General features: G+C 37.1%; 1 protein-coding gene across 14 annotated transcripts in view; it reads right to left on the bottom strand.

Moving 5' to 3' along the window:
* Window positions 1–21,099, bottom strand: part of MEF2C (myocyte enhancer factor 2C) — a 169,438-nt gene that overhangs the window by 66,349 nt on the left and 81,990 nt on the right. For all 14 annotated transcript variants that reach the window (XM_025204466.1, XM_006023836.2, XM_025204471.1 and 11 more), the window contains one exon: window positions 8,015–8,218. In XM_025204466.1, coding sequence (XP_025060251.1) covers window positions 8,015–8,218 — 204 coding nt within the window. The remainder of the gene's footprint in view (window positions 1–8,014; window positions 8,219–21,099) is intronic.

The following is a 21,099-nucleotide window of genomic DNA, read 5'->3' as shown; positions in this document are numbered from 1 at the left end:
TTATTTACTACAAATATACAGATAAGAGTCTTAATTGATATGAAGAGGCTTTCGAATCTAATTAACCTCTCAGTTTAGTCATTAGCTCCATGACCTTTAGAAATAATTGACAGATGGGATTTTTCCCCCTTCATCTCATTCAGAACTTCCCACCAGGTGACTAATCTTAGGTGTGCCATAGGACCCTCTTCATGCCTGCAAGATTTGATGAGATAATGTATAATAAGTCAATCAGCAAAATGGGACTGTGACATTCCTCTCAGACACAATACACTGTTCATGTAGCATGTCACATGTATATAGTCTTTGCCACCTGAACGCTACCCTAATCATCTCAGCTTTTCAAAGCACTGAAGCTGCACTAACTTTTAATTCTCAAGTCCCTGAATTATCCCATAGGAGATTTAGTAGCATTTTATTCCTATTAACACTGTGTAGCTAGTTAAACTAAAAGCCTATTAGATTTTCAACTGTAGCTAGTCCTTTTATATTGAAAGGAAATACAGTAAAGAGCAGAACCATAGAAATGTCCACTGTGGAGTATAATTTATTACAATGTTCTTACTCAAAATTTGGGCTCAGTCTCTTTATCAGCACAACGTGGTTTTTTTTTTTTTTTTATAACAGCCTTCCTATTTCAGATAGCCTTGTATTATTCTGAATTTCTTTCTTTTTAGAAACTACCTTTGATCCCTACAATTTTAACATCAAATCATATAACCAGAGCTCTGTGTGTTGTAAAACATACAGGATGTAAATTCTGCAGGAAGAGCTTCATGTGTTCACAATCTCAGCTCTCTCTGACTGAGTGGAAAATGTTGCTGCAATTGGCACTCATTTCTAACTGGCTATGCTCAGTGCATTGTCCATGTCCAACTACATGAGACCACAAGGGAGGGAAAGAATCCTGCCAAGGTAAATTCATCAGCAGTTACCAGAGCTATTGAAGATGCATGGTCCTATGGAAAATACATTTAAAAGACAATGCAGAGTTTGAAAAAAGAACCTGTATTTATAAAACATATCTAGATTCTTCTTAATTGTGGTGCATGCTTTCAAAATAAAATAGCTTCCATTGGCCACTCTGTAACACCTACAAATGGGCTTTCAGAGGTCCAGCGGTACTACAGTTTCCTGCTACCAGCTGAAGTGTGCATAAAGGTACTTGTTGGTGAAGTCACTGATATTGCTGAGAGGGTATAGTCATCTATAGATCAAATCTATAGAGAAAACAGAGGGGATGGAGGACAGAACTGAAATGGAGAATGGAAGTTCCCAAGGGGGCAGCTGTAAAAGTTAGAAAGGTATGAGGAAAAGGAAAGAATAAGGTGATTAAATCTTCAAGGAGGGAAGGCAGAAAAAGAGGAGAGAACTGTACTAAAAGTTTCAGGCAGATTCAGATAGGATGAGGGCCCAAATAAGAGGCTGAGCTGAAGGGCTCAGAAGAGACTCTTAGAATTGCTCAGAACATGGTCTTCAGTAAGACTGCTTTAAGTGTTGTGAAATGGAAACGGGATTTCAGACAGTCCTGATGTGCTTCTAATAGATAATATGATTGTTACAATCCCTTGTCCTTCTTTTACCTTACCTTTTTAGGTTAGTCTTACTTAACGTGTCATATCTACAAGAAGGATGAAAGTTTTCTGGAGAAGAGGCCTGTTTTATAGGTAAAGAAAAGTACCTAGCATGCTTTTCTGTGCTGTAAAAATAAAAGAAGTGACAGTTGTTTATTAGAAAAATGAGAAAGAGGACCCGCCAGTGAGATGACACGGTATGCTAGAGGTATTAGAGAAGCAGGAAACAGCATGTGGAAGGCAAGTGAGATAAAGGAGAGCTTTACTGGAAGATACAGGATACTAAGGTATGTTGGAAGGCTGTAGAAAAGGAGCAAAGAAGCATACATTATATATGCCTAACAATGATTTAGAGAAAAGAGAAGGGGAGAAGTGAAGTTAGCAATCAGGAAGGGACGGAGCCAAAAGGTTAGAAACAAATAGTAGGCAGGACATCTCCAAGTTATGAGACAAAAGAGAGGCTTTCAAAGATGTCATGGACGTGGAAAATAAGCTTTTGTCCAATAACATCATAATTGTTCTAAATAACTGATGATATTCTGGATAGGCAAATTCAGCTGTGTAAGTAGGAGAAGGAAGCAGAAGTGCATAGCGGTGATGTATTAGGGGAAAGATAGGGTGACAATGTGAGATGAGCTGTTGGGTGATTAATGTGGATAATTTGCTATATTTAAAGAAGATGGCAAAGTTGAAGGAAGAGAAAACAAATAGTGGAGGAAGTTTGTATTTCTCCAGAAGTGTTCAATGTATAACAGGGAGGAACAGAAGAGGTAGATAGGTGTGAAGCCAAAAGAGGGGGTTGGAGAAATGAGTATGAAATAACTGAGTAGGAGAATTTGAGCTAAAGGGAGTGACCATGAAATCAGAGAGGTAGAGGTCAGATGAAGAAAGGTGGGGGGTAGGAAATTATGGCAGTGTCAGAGATTGATGGACTGGAGGTCAAAAAAGAGCTGAGTAGTAGAGTGGACAGCAGGAGGGGAATGATTTATGTACATGAAGACAGAGTGAAGATCAGAGAGGGGGAACTCTTTGGAGGCAAAGAGACCGCAAAAAAACCTGAGAGATTTGATGAAGATGAGTCACCAGCCGAAACTGTGACGGGGGTGGAGGGAAGGAGGCAAGAAACTTCACTTTAAATCAGTAAGAGGCTTAATGACTTCAGTAAGAAGCTAAAACCACAATGATTTCTGTAATGGTGAGTTATGATTGTAATTATGTTTGTATTGAAGATAGTTCTAAAACAGCCTCATGAACTGAAGGACGGTGTCCTTTCCAGTGTCCTGGGGGAAGAACTTAATGTGCTTTGCAGCAATTGGCTAAGCTGAATGTGCTATGTCTGATATCTCTTACTCATATCATTCATACACTTTAGTTAGTGGGAAACCTGCCCAACTAAACAAAGAGGACAAAGTCACGGTCTCCGATATCTTAGAGCAGTTATAATAATGAACTGTCCTGGATCATGTACCCGTACCAAGGGTGAGATGTTGCCCATCTCTTCCCTCTGTTTTTTAAAAGGCAGGGGACTAATATTGTTATTGGAGGTGGAGCAGAAGGGAAAACTGTGGCATTCAGTATTATTGCAAATTCTGGATGGCGATAAAACTCTTTAAATATAATTAGAGGAAGGTCTATTATCTCAAAGCCTAGGTATAATGTCAAAAAGTGGTTTTCTATGTGGGAAAAAGGCTAGCTATATGGAAAACCATTATCAGGACCAAAAAAGACAAAACTGAACAAGAGACTTATTCCTCCTGCAAAGAAAGGGTATATGAGGCTGTTTATGAGGCATGACTCTGTAGACCTTAATGTTTAGTACAAAGGAAATGCATAGCTGCAGAAATTTTCATCATCATTGTTAGACTAGTAAATTATGGTATACACAGGTGTTATTTCTACTTAACAGGTTAACTAACACCTGTTACCTTTTTGTATCCAAAAAAATCAAAAGTGGTGTTTTCCCTGAATTGTAACTTAACTATAACCCAGAATAAACTATGGACCATGTTCTCATGTTTCATATGTAAAGTTTGTTATATATACCCATTAATTCTTTATTTGTTACATGTGACACACTTCTTAGGGACACAGGCGGCATATGGGACTGAGGGCCGGAGTGTAAATAACAAGACTCGGGGCTGAGTCTCTTCAACAAGAAAAATCAAAACTGACTTCATTGAAATCGGTGTTGTTACAACTATTTAAAACTTGTAGAAAAGAGGGGAGAATCAATTTCCTGGAATTTGAACTACAGCAAAAAAGCAGTAACTTGTCCCTCCTCTACACATTTTTATGTCAATCTTACTTTTTTCCATCAAAATCATATAGAAGTTTCAACATTGCTCTATATAACCTAATTAGGACAGGAGGGATGAAATTCTGTACACGTTAAGTGAGAGATCCATACTTTAGATCCCATTTATTTAAAGCAGGTGAGAACATGAATTACAGACTGATGACTGAATACAGACTGAAACCCACCCACAATTGTAAAAATGCTATTTTTTAGATTAAACAAAAATGTGTACCAAATAAAATATGGAGTTGTTAATGGGACAAATTGAATCCCACTTTAAAGAATAATGAGGCTTCTGATCATTTAAAGTGTTCTACTGCATGATAGGACTGTAGGTTTAAATAGGGTTACCATACATCTGGGTTTTCCCAGACATGTCCTCTTTTTGGATCCTCTGATCTCCGTCCAGGCAGCTTTTTGGTCAAATGTCTGGGATTTTGGTCAGCTCCGCTTGGAAGGTCTTCCTGGCACTTCCCAGCTTGCCCTAGCAAGTTGCTGCTTGGGGCTGGTAGAAATGGGGAGAGCACAATTGGAGGCAGGGCACACACACGTGGCCAGCATATAACTGACAGGGTGATAGAAGCAGCCCCAGCAACTGGATGTGGGTAGGTTCGTGGGGCCAGGGGTTGGAGGGTCAGGACTTGGGAACTGTGCAAGGGGCTGTGGTGGTGGTGGTGGGGCAGTGTGTATGTGTGTGTGTGTGTGTGTGTGTGTGTGTGGCAGGGGTGTGTGAGAGGGGATGGATGTGTGAGAGGGGCGAGTGCCTGCTGACACTGAGGGAAACTGTCCGGGTGCTGGGACTGCAGCAGGGTGAGGGGGAAAGGGGTAGCAGCAGAGAGACCCTTTGGAAGCAGCAGGGAGCTGCGTGGTCAGGCTGGTGGCACCAGGGCCAGTGCCCTTGCTTGCAGGGGAAGGACAACCAGGAGACACTGCAGGGTTGTGGGGAGCAGAGCTCTGTGGATTGGGAATGAGGGGCACCAGCAGGGTTGGGGGGGCTGTGGCTTGAACCAGGGGGGGTGGTGGACTATGGGTCAGGAGTGAGGGGCACTGGCAGCACCAGGAGGCTGTGGGTTGGGTGTGAGGGGCACCAGCAGGGACAGGGAGGCTGTGGTTTGCGAGTGAGGGGCACTGGCAGGGCTGGAGTCTGTGGGTCAGGAATGAGGGGCAGCAGCAAGGCTGGGGCAGGGCACTGGCATATCACTGTCTCCCACAATCATATTACCCCCATTTCTGCCCCTTCCCTCCCCTCCCCCACCTCTTTTTTGGAACTGGAAATATGGTAACCCTAGTTTAAACTACAACTGTACTAACTGTATTGTTTTGGTGTCTATCACACCAAAGTTTATGTTAGGATGAAGTTCATCTTTTCCCTCAAAGCCCAAGGCTTTAGAGGAAACCAGACCTTAAATAGCTTGTAACAAATCGACACAAACCAATGACCAACGTGTGCTTTATTGACAGAAACTAGGTTTAATGAAAGACTGTGGGGTGAGTGGTTTAGTGGTTGAAGACACTCAGACTTCAGTTTTAGGAACACAGTCTAACTCCAGATGAAGGCCTTAAAGTAACTCTTTGTTTGTTGAACCAATATACATCACAAAACTGCTACACACTTTTCAACAGAATTTGGAATAATTTTCATTACTGTTTAGAAGAGACCCCCAAATGAGCAGATCAGAAGGGTGAATAAACTTTTCTCCCTCAGCAGTGGGAGAAATGATAGCATTTTAATCACCAATAACCAGGGTAATAATTAAACTTGCATCACTTACATGCTGAATTAAATGAAATGTATATGACATTTCCGTGATAGCTATCATATGAGACGAGAATGGTTACGTGTGTAAAAAACAGAACAATATCTGTTTAATTAAATAAATTATTAAAGCTCAAAAAAGAAGTAGATTTAACGGTTTGAAAATTCTCTTAATAATAGTTAATATATTTTGTGTCATGACTGTTATCAGAATTATGTATCTACAAGTTGGGCAGCACTGAGATAGTTTGATCTGATTTGCAGTAACACCAACAACTATTAAAACAGCCATTAATTTCATTCCAAATCATTCCTTCGTTGAAAAAGAGAATAATCCTTATTGGATACGCAAAACCCTCTGTCTTCTGTTGCTTCAAATAAAAAACTGCTGCCTGAAGAGTGATTCCTTCATAAAAGCTAGACACAATTAATTCCGGAAAGTGACTGATTAATAATGCTAATGACTAACCAGAACTATATTAAAATTCATTTAACTTTTAAATTTGAATAGCAACAGCTTAATTTAAAAGTAGTAAAATATATTGGTGAGCTATACTTTTTGAATTTAGGAATAAACATTGTTTAAATTGTGATATATTCTAATAACCAATAATTGGAGTAAGTACTGAAACAAGTAACTAAACAGACATTCTTATATTTTGTGTGGATAGGAATTAGGATTCTAAATCAATTACTCCTTCTCTACTTCGTTTAAGAACACTGCCAGCAGAACTACACTCTATACTTCTGGTGGCACATAGTTATTGAAAAGTCATTAAGAAGAAAACAATCATATTTATTATCTTATCTTATCCATAAACTTCTTTCAGTAGCCTTGGAAAAACAAGATTAAAAGCTATGAGGTATGAAGCTTAAATGTCACAAAGCCAAATAAAGTAGACTCCCAACTTTTAAAGTAAATGCTTTTAATGTTGTAATTTTAACTGAAAATTGTAAATATTTAGGTTTGTGGCACATTTATATTCTGCACCTAAAAATATATCCAAACTAAACTAAATGCAAAGCCATCTGTTTGCTCTCGAGCTTTTGTGGGTTTTTTTGCCCCATTTTACTGGTAACTGTGATGTTAATTATCAAGTAAAGACATGATAATTACACAGGACTTTTTTTTTTTTTTTTTTTTACTAATACAAGAGCTCTTGTTCAACATCTACATGCTGAATAACTGTTTCTTCTGCCCCTGAAAGAGTAAAAAATCTGAAATGGCCTAAGCACTTTACATTTCAAATTGAATACTTAAATGCGACTGCCTTATCATGGGTATTTTTCATTAAAACTATTTAAAATATACAAATTACATGTCATCCCCTCTCACCCATTATCAAACTCAAACTACCATGCTGGTACTTGTCAATGGTCAAACTTCCAAAAACACGTAAGTTCTATTTTCAAAAAAATGTCCTGGTGATTTTAAAAGCTTCTAAGTCATGTGGTATACATGGTAAGATTCTCCATTAATTTAATGGTGCCTGTACACGCTCCAGGATGTGGAGGTTGAGAGGCGCATTTGAATTAGAGTGGCTCCAGAGAGCCACTCTAATTAAAATGCATGCATCTTGTGTATTCAGCATCCCACATTTCAAAATGGTGACGATGGCACTTTAACTAAAACTCGTTTGACAAGCTTTAGTTAAAACATCTCCACCACCATTTTGAAACATGGATCACTGAATACAGGAGATGCTGCAGCATGCTGGAGTGTTCTTATTAGAATGTTCCAGAGGCTCGATTAATCGAATCTGCTCCAACATGTTCTAATCAGAATGAGTCGGAGCACTTGTAAGTGCCCAGAGTGCCTAACTTCCTTTGATTTGAATGTCTTCGAGGTTCTTGGCCCTAGATACTTCGAAAATGTTACCATTAGGCTTCTACTCATTTAGGCAAGAAGCCCTATTTTCAAATGCAGCTAAATTAGGCAATTTTGGAAATTTTACTTTTTTGAAACAATATTAACAACATTTTTTAAAATATAATTTACTTTGCAGGATTTGCATCTTGAAATTAGTTTCAACTGCTACCATATAATGGAAACATTGGACATTTACTTAATAATATTTTAAGCATGAATTAATACTCTTAGGTAGTTGTATAACAATAGTTTAATCATCTGTATTAAGATTGCTACGTTATACAATGAGGTATCTCCAACATTGCTGTGAATGCTAGCCATGTTGTGGTTCTGTATTTTGTAAAATAATTCTGTATTGAGAGAAAAAGTCCAAATATTTGTTTTATTAAGTGAATTTTCCTTGATTTCTTTTAAACTGTGGTATCCTTTAAAAGAAACTAAACAGTTTCTGAAACAATTCAGTGAGCTGTCCTAAAATAATTTAAAAGAATTTGTTGTCACAGGCCATAAATTCTTACCTCAACAATATCTGAATTCGTTCGACTCTCATGTGGCTCATTGTACTCTGTATATTTCAACAACACTTTGTCCATATCAGTACTGGCATACTGGAACAGTTTGTTGGTGCTGTTGAAGATGATTAGAGCAATCTCACAGTCACATAGAACACTCAACTCATAAGCCTTCTTCATTAACCCAAATTTCCTCTTTGTAAATGTCACCTGAAAAAAAGAAAACAGGTCTGTCAAAAATCTGTAAGTCACTATTTTCTAGTACATTTTCATGAAATGATAACTTGCAGTTGCTGTAGTTGTTCAGCTTTAAGAAGTTCAGAAAGGAAGCATATCAGTCTAAATATATTTCTAACTTAAAATATATATATCTGTGAGTGTAATCTAACTGAGGCAACAGAATCTTCCAGGCACAAGTCAAACCATAGAACATAAAAAATACAGGGAATTTCCAATAAATTGAGCCATGAATTTTTCTTCTGTTATTAAGCAGTATAAAGTGTTGGCACAGGATCTTCCTCTAAAATGTTTAAATTCAGTACAATTTATCTTTGCCTACACTTGTCATTTAATTTATTTTACATATGCCTTTCTCCCCAACATTATAAAACTGTGACTTTGTACTGTAGTTCTGAAAAACTTTTAATAAAGGATTTGTCCTATCAATATTCAATAGCTATTAGCTTCACCGCAATCCCTTCCAACATTGGTCTACCACATCATTAGTAAGAAAATATATATTACACCTAACTTAATTAGTTAAAAAATAGATTTGATGTCCAGATGCAGGCACCATTGCTTTTGTTTTACTTTCCAGTTATCAAGCACCAGTACAGTGATAAAGGTCTGAATGAAAAGTACCGACCAACCAGCAATACTAAGATGAGCACCTTCTTATCTATACATAGTGATGGATATGTCTTATCTTATTTAGACATGGATGTTTGGAAATATGAACTGGCATTTTTAGTACAATCAAATGATCCTAGTTATGTTATCTTGCTAAAAACAAGGATGCACATACAAATTCTAAGAGTAAGTCAGTTATTGCTATGAATCCTTATGAAAAATCTAAGCAGTATATACCTTTTAAAATTATAACAGGGTCTATTTTGACATAAGAAAAACTTTTATTTTCTCTCAATTGCTCTGCAAGTCCCCATAAAAGCTGCTTCGTATGTGAACTCCTTACCATTACAAATCTAAGCCAACAGTGTGAATGAACTTGGTTCTGTTTCTTCCGCTATATCATTTGCACTAAACAATTAAATAGATCTTTTTATTTTTAATGTTTAGGTCTCCTCTTTAGTAATTTTCTGGGATTTTTAAGTGAATAAAATTATAACATGAGGGTATTTGATAGGACTTGAGGATGAACACTAAATGGGTAGAATAGATCTGCTTAATCTGACAGTACTACCAGTACTACTAAATACCATAAGTAAAAGTCCCTCTGCACATGCTTCAGCAAGGAGATACAAAAGTGCCACTGTAAATGGTTCACAAGGCTGTTGTTTTATCTTGTTATGATCCTAATGCAAGCTAATGCTAACTGCAACCCCAGCCTACCTTAGAATCCCAGCTGGTTCCACCATGGAAAATGTGACCTTTAATTATTGCTAATCTGTACTAGCTAGTCCATCACATAGATGTGTCTTTATGCCATTGCTTTATACATTTATTTTTTCAGTAAGGTATGCTACATGATGTCACTTTTATAGCTATTTCAATCTTTGTAACTCCTTTACCAAAATATGGTTAAAAAAGAAGATAGATTGCTATTAAATGTGATTATTCAAGCATTTCAAAAAACAGTTTTCACAGTGCTGGTCTTAAGAATCTAGTTCTGTCATGATTGATATTAAGACATATCTGAACTGGAAAAGCCTCAGTAGCTTCCACTACTTTGAATGATCAAATATGAAATTGAAAACTCATACTACCATTGAAAAAATGATCAGTCTTTCAAATGCCTCTTAGAACTTTTCTGTTTGTAGAAAAAAATTGCAGTTCATTTGTATAGACCTATATGTGCATCTATAGAATGTTATAGAAACATGCAGACAGTACAGTGTACTAATTCAACATATTTTTCTGCATCCAAAACTCTGCAATCAGACTTGGTGACCACAGTACTGTAGGTGGGGTGTCTCTATACAGTATGGTTTCTGTTGTACAGAAACCTCAGAATTTAGCATGTTACAGCTTCTCACCATCAAAGTACACTTTAGCACAGAAATATCTTTAAAGCCACTGTTTGTGTTTACTGTTAGGTGCTTCTGAACAGTTAAGGTAACCACACAGATGTGCTGCATAGCACACACTTATTTCATAATACTTATTAAAAAAAGATACTGGTTAGAGTTACTTTTTGTGGAAATTGAAAATTAAAAGCACAACGCATAAGTTACATTTTGTATTTTTTCTTTAAAATGTAATCATAATTGCTCTGAGTTTAATTTGCTATTATTTCCATATCCACTATTATTGCTCTTTTTAACGATTTCCAATTCTATTTTATAATGCTTTTTACCATTGCTAATAAATGCATGAAAACAATTGTACCTATTATGGGTTCTAGGATGATCCAGAATATTACTCTTCTTTTTAAATATGCCACTCATTGACCGATCACAATTAGAGCTTTTGCATTGAAACATCATAATGTATGGTAATACTTTAATTTCTCATACTTTTACACAAATCTGAATGAAGAATGTACCAATATTTTTAATAAGTGTGTTCAAGGGTCAAGATTTTCAGAGGGTAAAAATATTTTAAATTCTCATTTTATATGGCTTTATAGGTCCATATCAACAGAAGAAATTTATCCTCATTTACCTTCTCAAAGAGTTAGGTGAGTATCTTTTGTCTCAATCCGTTATGTTAATTGTATTAATCTAAGTCAAAATAAATATTGACCACAATGGACAGAGAATATTTTATTGCTTCAGTAATTTTGCTGAGTTTTAAAGTTTGTAGTAATTTATTGAAAATGGTGTCTCTTTTTGTGTAGGTGCAAGACTGCTTGGGATCTACATTTTAAAGTCTGTGACACTAGACTGAAGTCATAATTTTCACTTCTGCTGATTCTACTAAAATCATGAAGAAAACACAAATTCTTCTTAAATATAGCTGCATTACCACAAGATCTTGGGTAGCTTAACAACTGTACTAAAAGTTTACAGCTTATGATGATGAGGAAAAAGTTGTATTGTAATAGTTTGTCACACATATTTGATCACTTTACATTACTGAGGCTAGGAAAATCTGCAATAATTTTGATAATGGATCAGGCACCCAACTTCTACAGTGATGGAGGTTTATATAGGTGGAGATATGATCTGTCAACCAACAAGACTGTCTCTTAGGGAGAGAAAACTCCTATCATGTAAAAATCATGTTGCATTTTATAGCCACAAAAAAGCATGATGATTTGCCAATTATTTTTATTTCAAAATAAAAATAAAATTGACACACCAAAATTTTTAAAAAGATTTTAAAGATGTCCGATTAATGTTAAATTTTGTTTTCGGTCTCACAGATCAAAACTGTAATGCTTGTTCTCCTGTCAACCTTATCCAAGGGTTAATTGATTAATTATTGTGCATACTAGTCAAAGCAGAACTGGAAGATGCTGTACCCTCCTGCTTTGTGGGTAAGGGGCTATTCAGAGCTCTTCTGATGTTTACTTATTTTTCTTCGTATTTAGGAGAAGGTAAGGCTATCTATGAAGTTCTGCCCTCTATGAATATTATTATGTACTGACAGTGCCACAGTTGGGTGAGTGAAAGCTAGAAGAGAGGTGCAGAGAAAAAGAAAATGGCTTCCCAGTATGGGGAGGTTTACATTTATCTGCTTTTAAAAGACTAAAACCTCATATACTCATAACTCATGAAATAAATAGAAAAGCAATTTCAAGTTCTTTTAAGCAGTTTTCACAAGTACAGTCTTTTAAGTATTATATAATTCTTGCAGATATTTTCAACAAGATGCAGAGTGTAGAGCAGGTACCTGTGTAACAGGATGAAACCTAACCTTATCTATTCAAATTATATATGTTTTGCATAAGCAATATGATTTCTTTTATTTATTTAGAGCCTGATTTTCCAACAGCTGTCAGCACAAAATGTGAACGGTGGTACTCAACATCTTAGATGATCAGCTGCTTGTAGCACTCACTCATGTATGCAAAGAAAAGAGGCTTAAATGCTGAAGCCCATACTGGCTACAAGTAAATCATATGCTTGCTTTAAATATTAGGACCCCCCCCCACCAACTGTGAAAGAACCAGTTTCTATCTTGACTAAAATAAATCCAGGATTCCTTTTTGTGCATTTTGGACAAAATTCTGGCTGGAGGTTAAAACTACTATATGCACAAGAGGTAAGACACAGATGAAAAGGGATTATGGGAAGGACATTTTTCCACTCTGAGTCTGGCCCTCCTTCAAGTCTATGGAAAGACCACTCCACAGGCTTTCCCTGGTAAAAGCTAGAGGGGCCTTCTCAGGCATAATCTTGGGTTCAATGACTATGAAGTCTGTGACTAGGGCTGTAGCCAGCCACAATATAGGCACTCATTAATTCCCATCTTCAAAGCTGAAAATCTGGACAAGTGCCAAATTTGATTTGTAGCAAGTAATGCTTGTTTAAATTAAATATATTAGAAGATATTTTAGTGGTGTGTAGATGATTTTACATATTGGAATGAATAATACAATCTGTATGCATGTGTATATATGCTTTTCGTACCCAGACAGTGCACCAATGAACTGTGGTAACAGAAAGAAACAACAGTAGTTTTTGTTTATGTAAAATTATTGTATAACAAAAATATTTGGCTGCTTGTAGATCTGAACTGATAAGGAGATGAAAAGACATGGCTGCTGGGAGGTAGAAGCTTCCATTCTGCTAATCCAGGTCTATGGAAGGAACCACTTGCGTCTGTGACATGAGCCTCCTTTCAATGTTTTTTCTTTTGCCTGTTCCACTCTTTACTTTCAAATCTGTGATAATCTTCCAGGCTGATTTTAAGTGACAGCAGTATCACTAGTAACACATACTGCACTGTGCAGATCTGGAGGCCATCGTTCACCTTTTCTGTTTTTGAAATGGTAGCTCACTCCCTGACATGACTTTGCATGGCTCCCCCTCATCCTAATATAAGGATCTACAGATCTAGATCTACACTAGAACAGGGGTAGATGCAGGGAAAGTGGGCAGAAGCCCTCTCCCCTTACATATGTGGCATTCTGCATGTGTTTGTGTGAGAAACTAGGGAAACAGGACAGTAAATATATCCCAGTATCTGATATATACTGTCTAACTGTTGTTAAGTTGATTGTCCATACTTGGTTTTCAGTGTCAGATTTCCTGATAGTGGGGCCAAAGTGGAGACAGCTGATACATACATGGCAAGTGTGATGTACCTAACCTCACATTTTCATAAAATCGGGATGGCATGTACAAGCCACAGAACTTTTAGTTAAGCAGCCAACAGTAGACACATATACAAATCCCAACAATTATTCATAAGTTAGCAGCCCCTTTCATATATGCAAAGAAAAGAGGCTTAAATGCTGAAGCCCATACTGGCTACAAGTAAATCATATGCTTGCTTTAAATATTAGGACCCCACCCTCCCTACTCTCCCATCTATTTGATTTTGTTTGGCTCAGTTTGTCATTTTAATAGGCTACGCTGCAAAAATCTGTGGCTACACTCAGTGGCTCTGGGAAGCAGAACCACTGCAAGATTCCCTCTAGACAAATCCTCCTTTATGCGATGACTGGGCATGCCATATTAAATGAAAAGCCCTTTAAAGAGCAGTAAGGGACTCTTCAGCAGCCTGCTGCCATGTTCTTGTAACCCTCCGGCATAACTTATAGGGATGAGACAGCAGTGAGTTATGTTGCTAAAAGAACTATTGTGCTTGACAGCCTCAAGCATACTGAGCCATGACTTGCTGAATAGCATTGCTAAAGAGTTCTAAGTAGGATGTCCTAAAGTTATGACTGTAATAAATAAAATGTCCCTATGTTAAAGACAAAGTTCTTTCAGTATATCATGATTGAGGTTTATAAGAAGAAGGATTTTGTACTTTTTTGTTATACTCTATTTTTAGCGTATTAGCACACAAATACGGGAGAACAAAATTAAACAAAACTGTGATATTATTTCCAGTTTTATTCTCCATGAGTCCTAAAGTTTTTAATGCACAGTAGCTGATTTCTGTTATGAGATTTATCTTCAAGAGTAAAGAAAGGAGGGATAACTCATATCTGTTAGTGGACAATATATCAACTCAGAAATTATTAGGTTATGCAGTATTCAGAATCTTTTATTCCTGCATGTTTTAAATGCTTCTAATTTTCTAAATTGAATATATATCAGAATCAGACCCAAAAAACATTTAGATATATGTATAAATACATTTATATGTCAATATATGTCTACATTTCTATATTAATCTCTGTTACGCTATGTTCCTTCACTGTTTAGGACACACAGGATTAATTCACTTCTATCTAGATATACGTGTCCTAGAAAATGGCATCTTATTAGTGAAAAAAAAATACTTTCTATCAGTATATACATAATGTATATAGCTAAGACAATATACAAGAAAATTGACTTCTTATCTATATAATATCCACTGGTTCTGGCAGGTACAAATAAATGTTTAGGGTAAAAAAAAAAAAAGCAAAACATGTTTACTAGTTCAATGCAGCTAAAATGTTCATAAGGTAAAGGTCAAAGAATATTTCATTCCCTGCTGAGCAAATGGTCAGGAAGCACATTTGTCTGCATTTCCTGTCATAACAGGAAGAGTGTAACTTCTTCCTCTCCACAATGGCTTCAGTTCTGCTTCCCACCTCCAGCTCCTTCTCCCTCAGGGCCTTCCAAATCAATCCTTACAAGACAGAGAGGCAGTGGCTTTTTCTGAACTAGTTTTCAACAGAGCTATATTTGCTGATAACTCGTTTACTATTGCACTCTCCTTACTTAGGCTGCTCGTTCATACTTCAAATTAAAAGTAATTTGACCTAAATATTTACCTGAATTTAATTCACTCTAAATTATGCTCAAACATACATTGATAATACAAACATACGTAACTGTAATATATTATCAGTTTAGCATCTCTCTTAAAACTTTTTCTCACTGAAATTTCAGGTGGATGGGTACAACATGAAAAACCTTAGACTGAAGTGCATCGGAGCCAATAGGTCAGCCAAATTGAGAAGCCTGGCCACTAGCGAGAGTGCCAAATCTTGAGATAAAACTTGCACTTGTGTCTAACAAGCATGATCTATTCCAGTGGCATTATTTGTGATGGAAGTAAACTTACATAAGACAGCAAATCAGACATTCAGCAATTAAGGGCTACATAGGTTTTAATGCATAGGCCATTGACACGAGAGGTACAGAGATATACTGTTATTGTTGTGATATTCCCTTCTGATCTGAAAAAAAAGTACTCCTGAAATCTGAAGTCTTGAATAAAATCAGGCTAACTACTGAGTACAGACCAAAAGATTAGGGCCATGGAGCAGTATTAATTTCTACAGTAAAATTTCTATGAAATTCTTATCAGTAGAAAAATAGCCTGGGAGCTAGAGCAGTTGTGTGTTCTAGCACGCTGGCGCACAGATGTGCTCTCCAGCCAGAGAGCAAAAGAGGGCTGCTCCCTGGGTCATATTCACCCTTACTGGAGCCTATTACCTGACAGCCTGACTTCTCCCCTATCTTGGAAGGGGGCAGGCTGTCAACAGACAGACCCCTGAGTTTTAAATTGCTTTGTATGTATCCCTGATGGGTTTCATGGAGGGTGACTGAAACCTGAGATATTGTGGGGCGGGGAGGGAGGGGACTGAGGACAGACTCCTTGACCCTGGAGGACACAGCATTTAAAGCCCAGGGTTTTGGGAACTGGGTCAAGAATAGCTTCCTCAGTTCCCTACCCTGAAGGTTTTGAAATCACTGCCCATGCCACTCAGCTGGGTTGTGGGGGTGGCATTTAAAGTCTTTGGGGCTGGAAACTGGGGTGAGGAAATCTTTCCCAGCTCCAGTGGCTGTGATATTGCTACAGGGTGGCATTTAAAACTGAGACTCTGGGAGGGCTCCAGCCCCAGGTGCCCCTGACTCTCACTGATGCACATCTCTGGGTTAAACTGGAGGAGTGCGTGGGGCAGGGGTTCTTCTCCTATGGTGAGAAATCTCTCAGAGGTTTCCAAATGCAGGAAAATGCCCATCCCATCCATCAGCTGATTGGGAGGTTGGCTGGGAAGGGGGACATTTTCATGGGGTTGAAACCCTCCCAGGGCTCCAGGAGAGTTCTCCCCATGGTAGAATGCCTTTCCACCCATCCCATCAATCAACTGATTGATGGGACAGGGGCTAGGATCCCCATGGGGCCCCTTGACAGCTTGGAGGGAAGGATATAAAGCACAGAGCTGTGGAATACTGGGTATCATCCACACCAAAGAGAAGCATACAGCTTTTCATGTTAAAACCTGAGGAGGGAGATCTTCCATATAGATAACTGACTTCTTGCAGAAGAGCCACTTCTCTTCCTTAAGTAATCCCTTGAACCGTTGTATGCTCTCCTTTTTTTTGCCAGGAGAAAGACTTTTGTCCTGGCACAAATGTAATGCCTGTTTGTGGCCCAGGAAAATGGTGAAGACAAGACTGACAAATCTAAAAATAATTCTCATGAAATGTCCTCTCAAATTTGTGCTGATCTGTGCACTAAATCATCAGCCTTTTTTTTCTGCTTCTACAGATGAAGTTCTGATTCAGATGGGAGTCTATTATTCTTCCCTTTTGAACAGAGCTAAAACACTGATAAAAATAGATGCACATAACTCTGAAATTAGTTTTGAAATGAGCAGTGTGAAATATCAAAGTCAGTAGAACAAATCTAGGTTTTCCTTCAATTGGTCATTTCCCTCCAGGATATTTTTTCCCTGTCCCATACCCTCACTTTGCTTATCTGCTTTAATTTGTTCTCTGTTGAGCTGACACCTGCAGCAACTATTATTTTACCTAATTATTGCAAATGCTGGAATCCAAAATTTATACAAAAATCATTCTGCACCTGCATTAAGTAAATATTTCTATTTTATTACTCCAATACCCTTTCCAAACCAACTACAGAGCCATGCTATACCTTGGGGAAAAAGTCTAATATGTGAGCTTATTTTATTTTTCCTATAGGATTTGATGAAACTGAAGGACATGTTCCAAAAAATTGTGGAGAAACATGAGCTAAGTACAGCTCAGTTTTAAACTGGGAATCTAGATAACAGAATGCTTCAAAAGTAGGACAATAAAGAAATTCAAAACACTTCAGGAAGAAGATGGGGTAATGGAAATGAGCAGGTGCTGTTTAAGACCAGATACTGCTTGCCTCAGTCATACAAATTCTCCCACGGAAGTACGGCAAATTAAGATGTTCAAAATAAGAAAAAGTAACAGAGGCAGACACCAAGATATAGTTCACAATATAACAGTCCACTCTGCTGGGTTTAGGTGTTGCATTTTCTAGATCAATGTGCTGGTTACATTTAGCTTTCAGGCCACAGATTTCATCAAGCACCACAAAATGCCTTCCAATATCATTAATATTATTAGACTGAAATTAGCTTACATTTTCTGTTTATTTTTAAGATTTTGAAATTTCATAACAATTTTGACATTTAAAACATTCCAGCCAGCCTTACAGAGGGTCATTTCTGAGAGCATCAGCCTTCCAAAGAAGTTGATAAAACAGAGCCACGAGAACTTCCTTCTCACCACTTTATATAAATTTGGGCCGAATATGTTATATAACATATATTATATAATGGCATCTGACATAATTTGCCCAAATTTATATAAAGTACAAAGGGTTGCAAAGGCATTCTTGTGGCTCTGTTTTAACAACTTCTTTCGAAGGCTGATGCCTTCAGAAATGACCCTCTGTAAGGCTGGCTGGAATGTTTTGAATGTCAAAATTGTTATGAAATTTCAAAATTTGAAAAATGAACATAACATGTAAGCTAATTTCTTTGGAGAATGTCTCTGACCTGTGAGCAATGGTAGAACTGGTTGCCTTTTTTTTTTTTTGAACTTCAGAGGAAAAAAACAAATGAAAAAATGGTAAATATGTCAGAATTATTTTAATAAATTTCCTACTCCTTACTTTCAAATCAGGTCTTGCCCTCATAAGAACAGTTCTTCCTAATCTGATTGCTGACTAGATTTAGCAGTGCTCACAGAAATCAAGAGGTTAAGTCCAGAGACAATACTGATAATGCTTGGCTATTACTTCAAATGATCATGCTACTGATAAAGAATGCAGGGAACTATGGTCAACAAATTGCTAGGACAATCATAATAATATAATTGTAAGCAGTATTATTGACGATCTCTCATTCTGTCAATATTTAACAAGAATTTATTATCCAATGTTATAATAAGAAGAAAGATTTTGGTCACACTGGCCGCTCAGAACACAATTCTTTTGAAAGTATTAATTTACATTTAATGCCAGGAGAGTAACCAAAGTACTCAAATAAGTATGACTTTTCTCTGAGTCTGTGAGCTATTTTTATTCTTCCTCCCCCTGTCCAGAGCACATGGAAGCAGTTCTTAGGGATGGCCTGGTTGTGTGCAAAGTTTTCACAAATCATGGTGGGTGTGAGGCTGTGTGGGAAGAAAGATGTCATGTGCTCTCCTTCTTCCCCCTCACTCTCATGTAAGGGCCAGGCAGAAACTGGCTCATTGATAGCATGCATAAAATAACGTTCAATGTATGGTTCCTCATGATTATAGGGCTTTGTCTTGCCCTTATGGAAGTCAACGGCAAAACCCCAATTGACTGCAGGATTAGATGTGTAATAAGTAAACAGTATCCATTTTTTGTTATCTATTTAAAAGATTTCCTTGTTCAAACCCAGGAAAGGAATAGGTCATACACTCATGCCATACCATCTCCCCACTTCTATGGAATTTGTAGTCAGAAACATACTTCTTTTGAGAGTTTTAATTTACATTTAATATAAGGATAGTAACCAAAGAACCCAAGTATGTGCAGCCAACAGAACTTGCTCTAAAGAAATACTCTTACTTCTAGAGTTTGCTACTATTTTTGTGTCTCAAGCTGCTTACTCCTAACAGTATAAAAGACTTCTACTACAAGACACAGTGACCACGTCTACATGTTTATTAATGCACAGTAGTTACTGTACATTTAGTTTAGTACTTGCTTAATAAAGTACTAAATAAAAGTGCAGCACAGCAGTGCCGGCACATGATTTTTTAGTGACTCTTACTGTGCAGTAGTTTAATAGTACCGCGCAGTAGCGTATTAACATGTTTTTTGCTTGGCATGCTACTGCAGTGTTATTAGGCTACTGCACTTTAAGCATCTTGTGTAGATGCACCCAGTAATAACAACTGCTGCCTCTGTTGGGGCAGATCTGTGCTCAGTACTCAATGTAATTAATCAGGCAGGACTCTGGACAAATGTGTAGAAGTTAGAGAAGCAGAATTATCATCTCCTGGTTCTGGAGCCACTGCAAGGGCCTCTTTCAGAAGCTACTCCAAATGATCAAGGAGGTAGGCTCAGTGGAGCTGTAGTGGGGATTGAAGGATCCTAGTAGTACTGTATTCTCTGGCTCTCACTCTTTCTTATGCCACACATGCTGCCCTGTACAGAATTAATGTATTGATGAAATAGCAAAGGGGATGCACAACAGCATACTCCACTACCGTGCTGCATCCAATGCTCCTTGTATAGAGAAGGCACTTTGAAAAGAAGGCAATGCAAATGACTTTATGACAATTTCAAATAAACACTCTGTGACCCATGGAAAAATATTTCTTTAAGACAGAAATGTGTTAGAACCTACCCTTACAAACTAACTTATGTGAGAGAAGTGTGCTGCTGGTATATGGAAGCATTGAGTAAGCTTTGCAGAAATATGCCACAACTGGGACTCAAAAGAAATTAAATTATATTTTAATGAAAAATGTTTAGCTTATATATCCAAATATTTTCCTGGTCTTTAGAAATAGTATGCAATAGTATAAATCAGCATATAAAAAAAACTTTTAAAAGTTATGTATACATATATATAAAACGATGGAGCTTCTCTCAGAAGATATACCAGCTCATGGGACATAAAGCATTTTAGCAAATATTCCTGTTTAGTAGTAGCATCTGTTCAAACTGTTAAAAGAACAATCAGCCATCAGTGAAAATCCAGTCATACTGAATCATTGGCAGTATAACTAAAACTCAACAATCTAATCTACAGCTCCTTAAAGTCAATGGAAAAAATCTTTCTGTTGTTTCTATTGGGTCTTGCATCAGTGCCTTAAAGGGCAGAGGAGGAAAACCAATAGAAATAATTTTCTAAGGGAGTTTTTGAAATGTTCAGAAATGAGACAGCAGCAGCTTGCAAGTTAGACTATGTGGCTGTTAAAGATGGTAAAGTTATATTTTTAGGATGGTTATTGAATCTGATTTACTGAAATTATGAAAATAACCAAACCCCAGCAAAATAAATGCTTTCTTTCGGAATATTATAGTTACTAGTAGTATTCCAGTGTTATGACTATGAGTGGATGCAGGACTGCAGATGAAATTACAACTGAATCAAGGAAAGGCTTTTAGAAAATTATTAATTTTAAGAACCAGTATTTGTCTTGAAATAAATAATCTGAAAATAAATAATCTGAAAATTCTTGAAACTCTACAGTGAGTGATTTAACGGTCAATATTATTTATTTTTTTAAGTACCAAATTGACAGCATTGGAGACTGAAGTCCTCTATAGGCCTGTATTAGAGCATGAAAGTGAATACTAAAGCTACAGTATAAATTAATGTTACCAATGGCAAAATGATGTAGTTTTATTTACAATATGTTTATTCAAACATGGTTTGAAAGAAATTGTGGTAATTTAGGATGGGCCAAAACAACCAGTGTCTAAATGGTTAATGATACCTCCAGTTCAATATTTCAAATTTAATTTCAATTCTAAGCTATAAACCAATTAAAACAAATATGGTGGTTTTTTATTGACAGAATTATTGCTTT

This window comes from Alligator sinensis, unplaced genomic scaffold (assembly GCF_000455745.1).
Source record: "Alligator sinensis unplaced genomic scaffold, ASM45574v1 scaffold218_1, whole genome shotgun sequence".
NCBI lineage: Eukaryota > Metazoa > Chordata > Crocodylia > Alligatoridae > Alligator > Alligator sinensis.
This window is presented reverse-complemented; position numbering and strand designations above follow the sequence as displayed.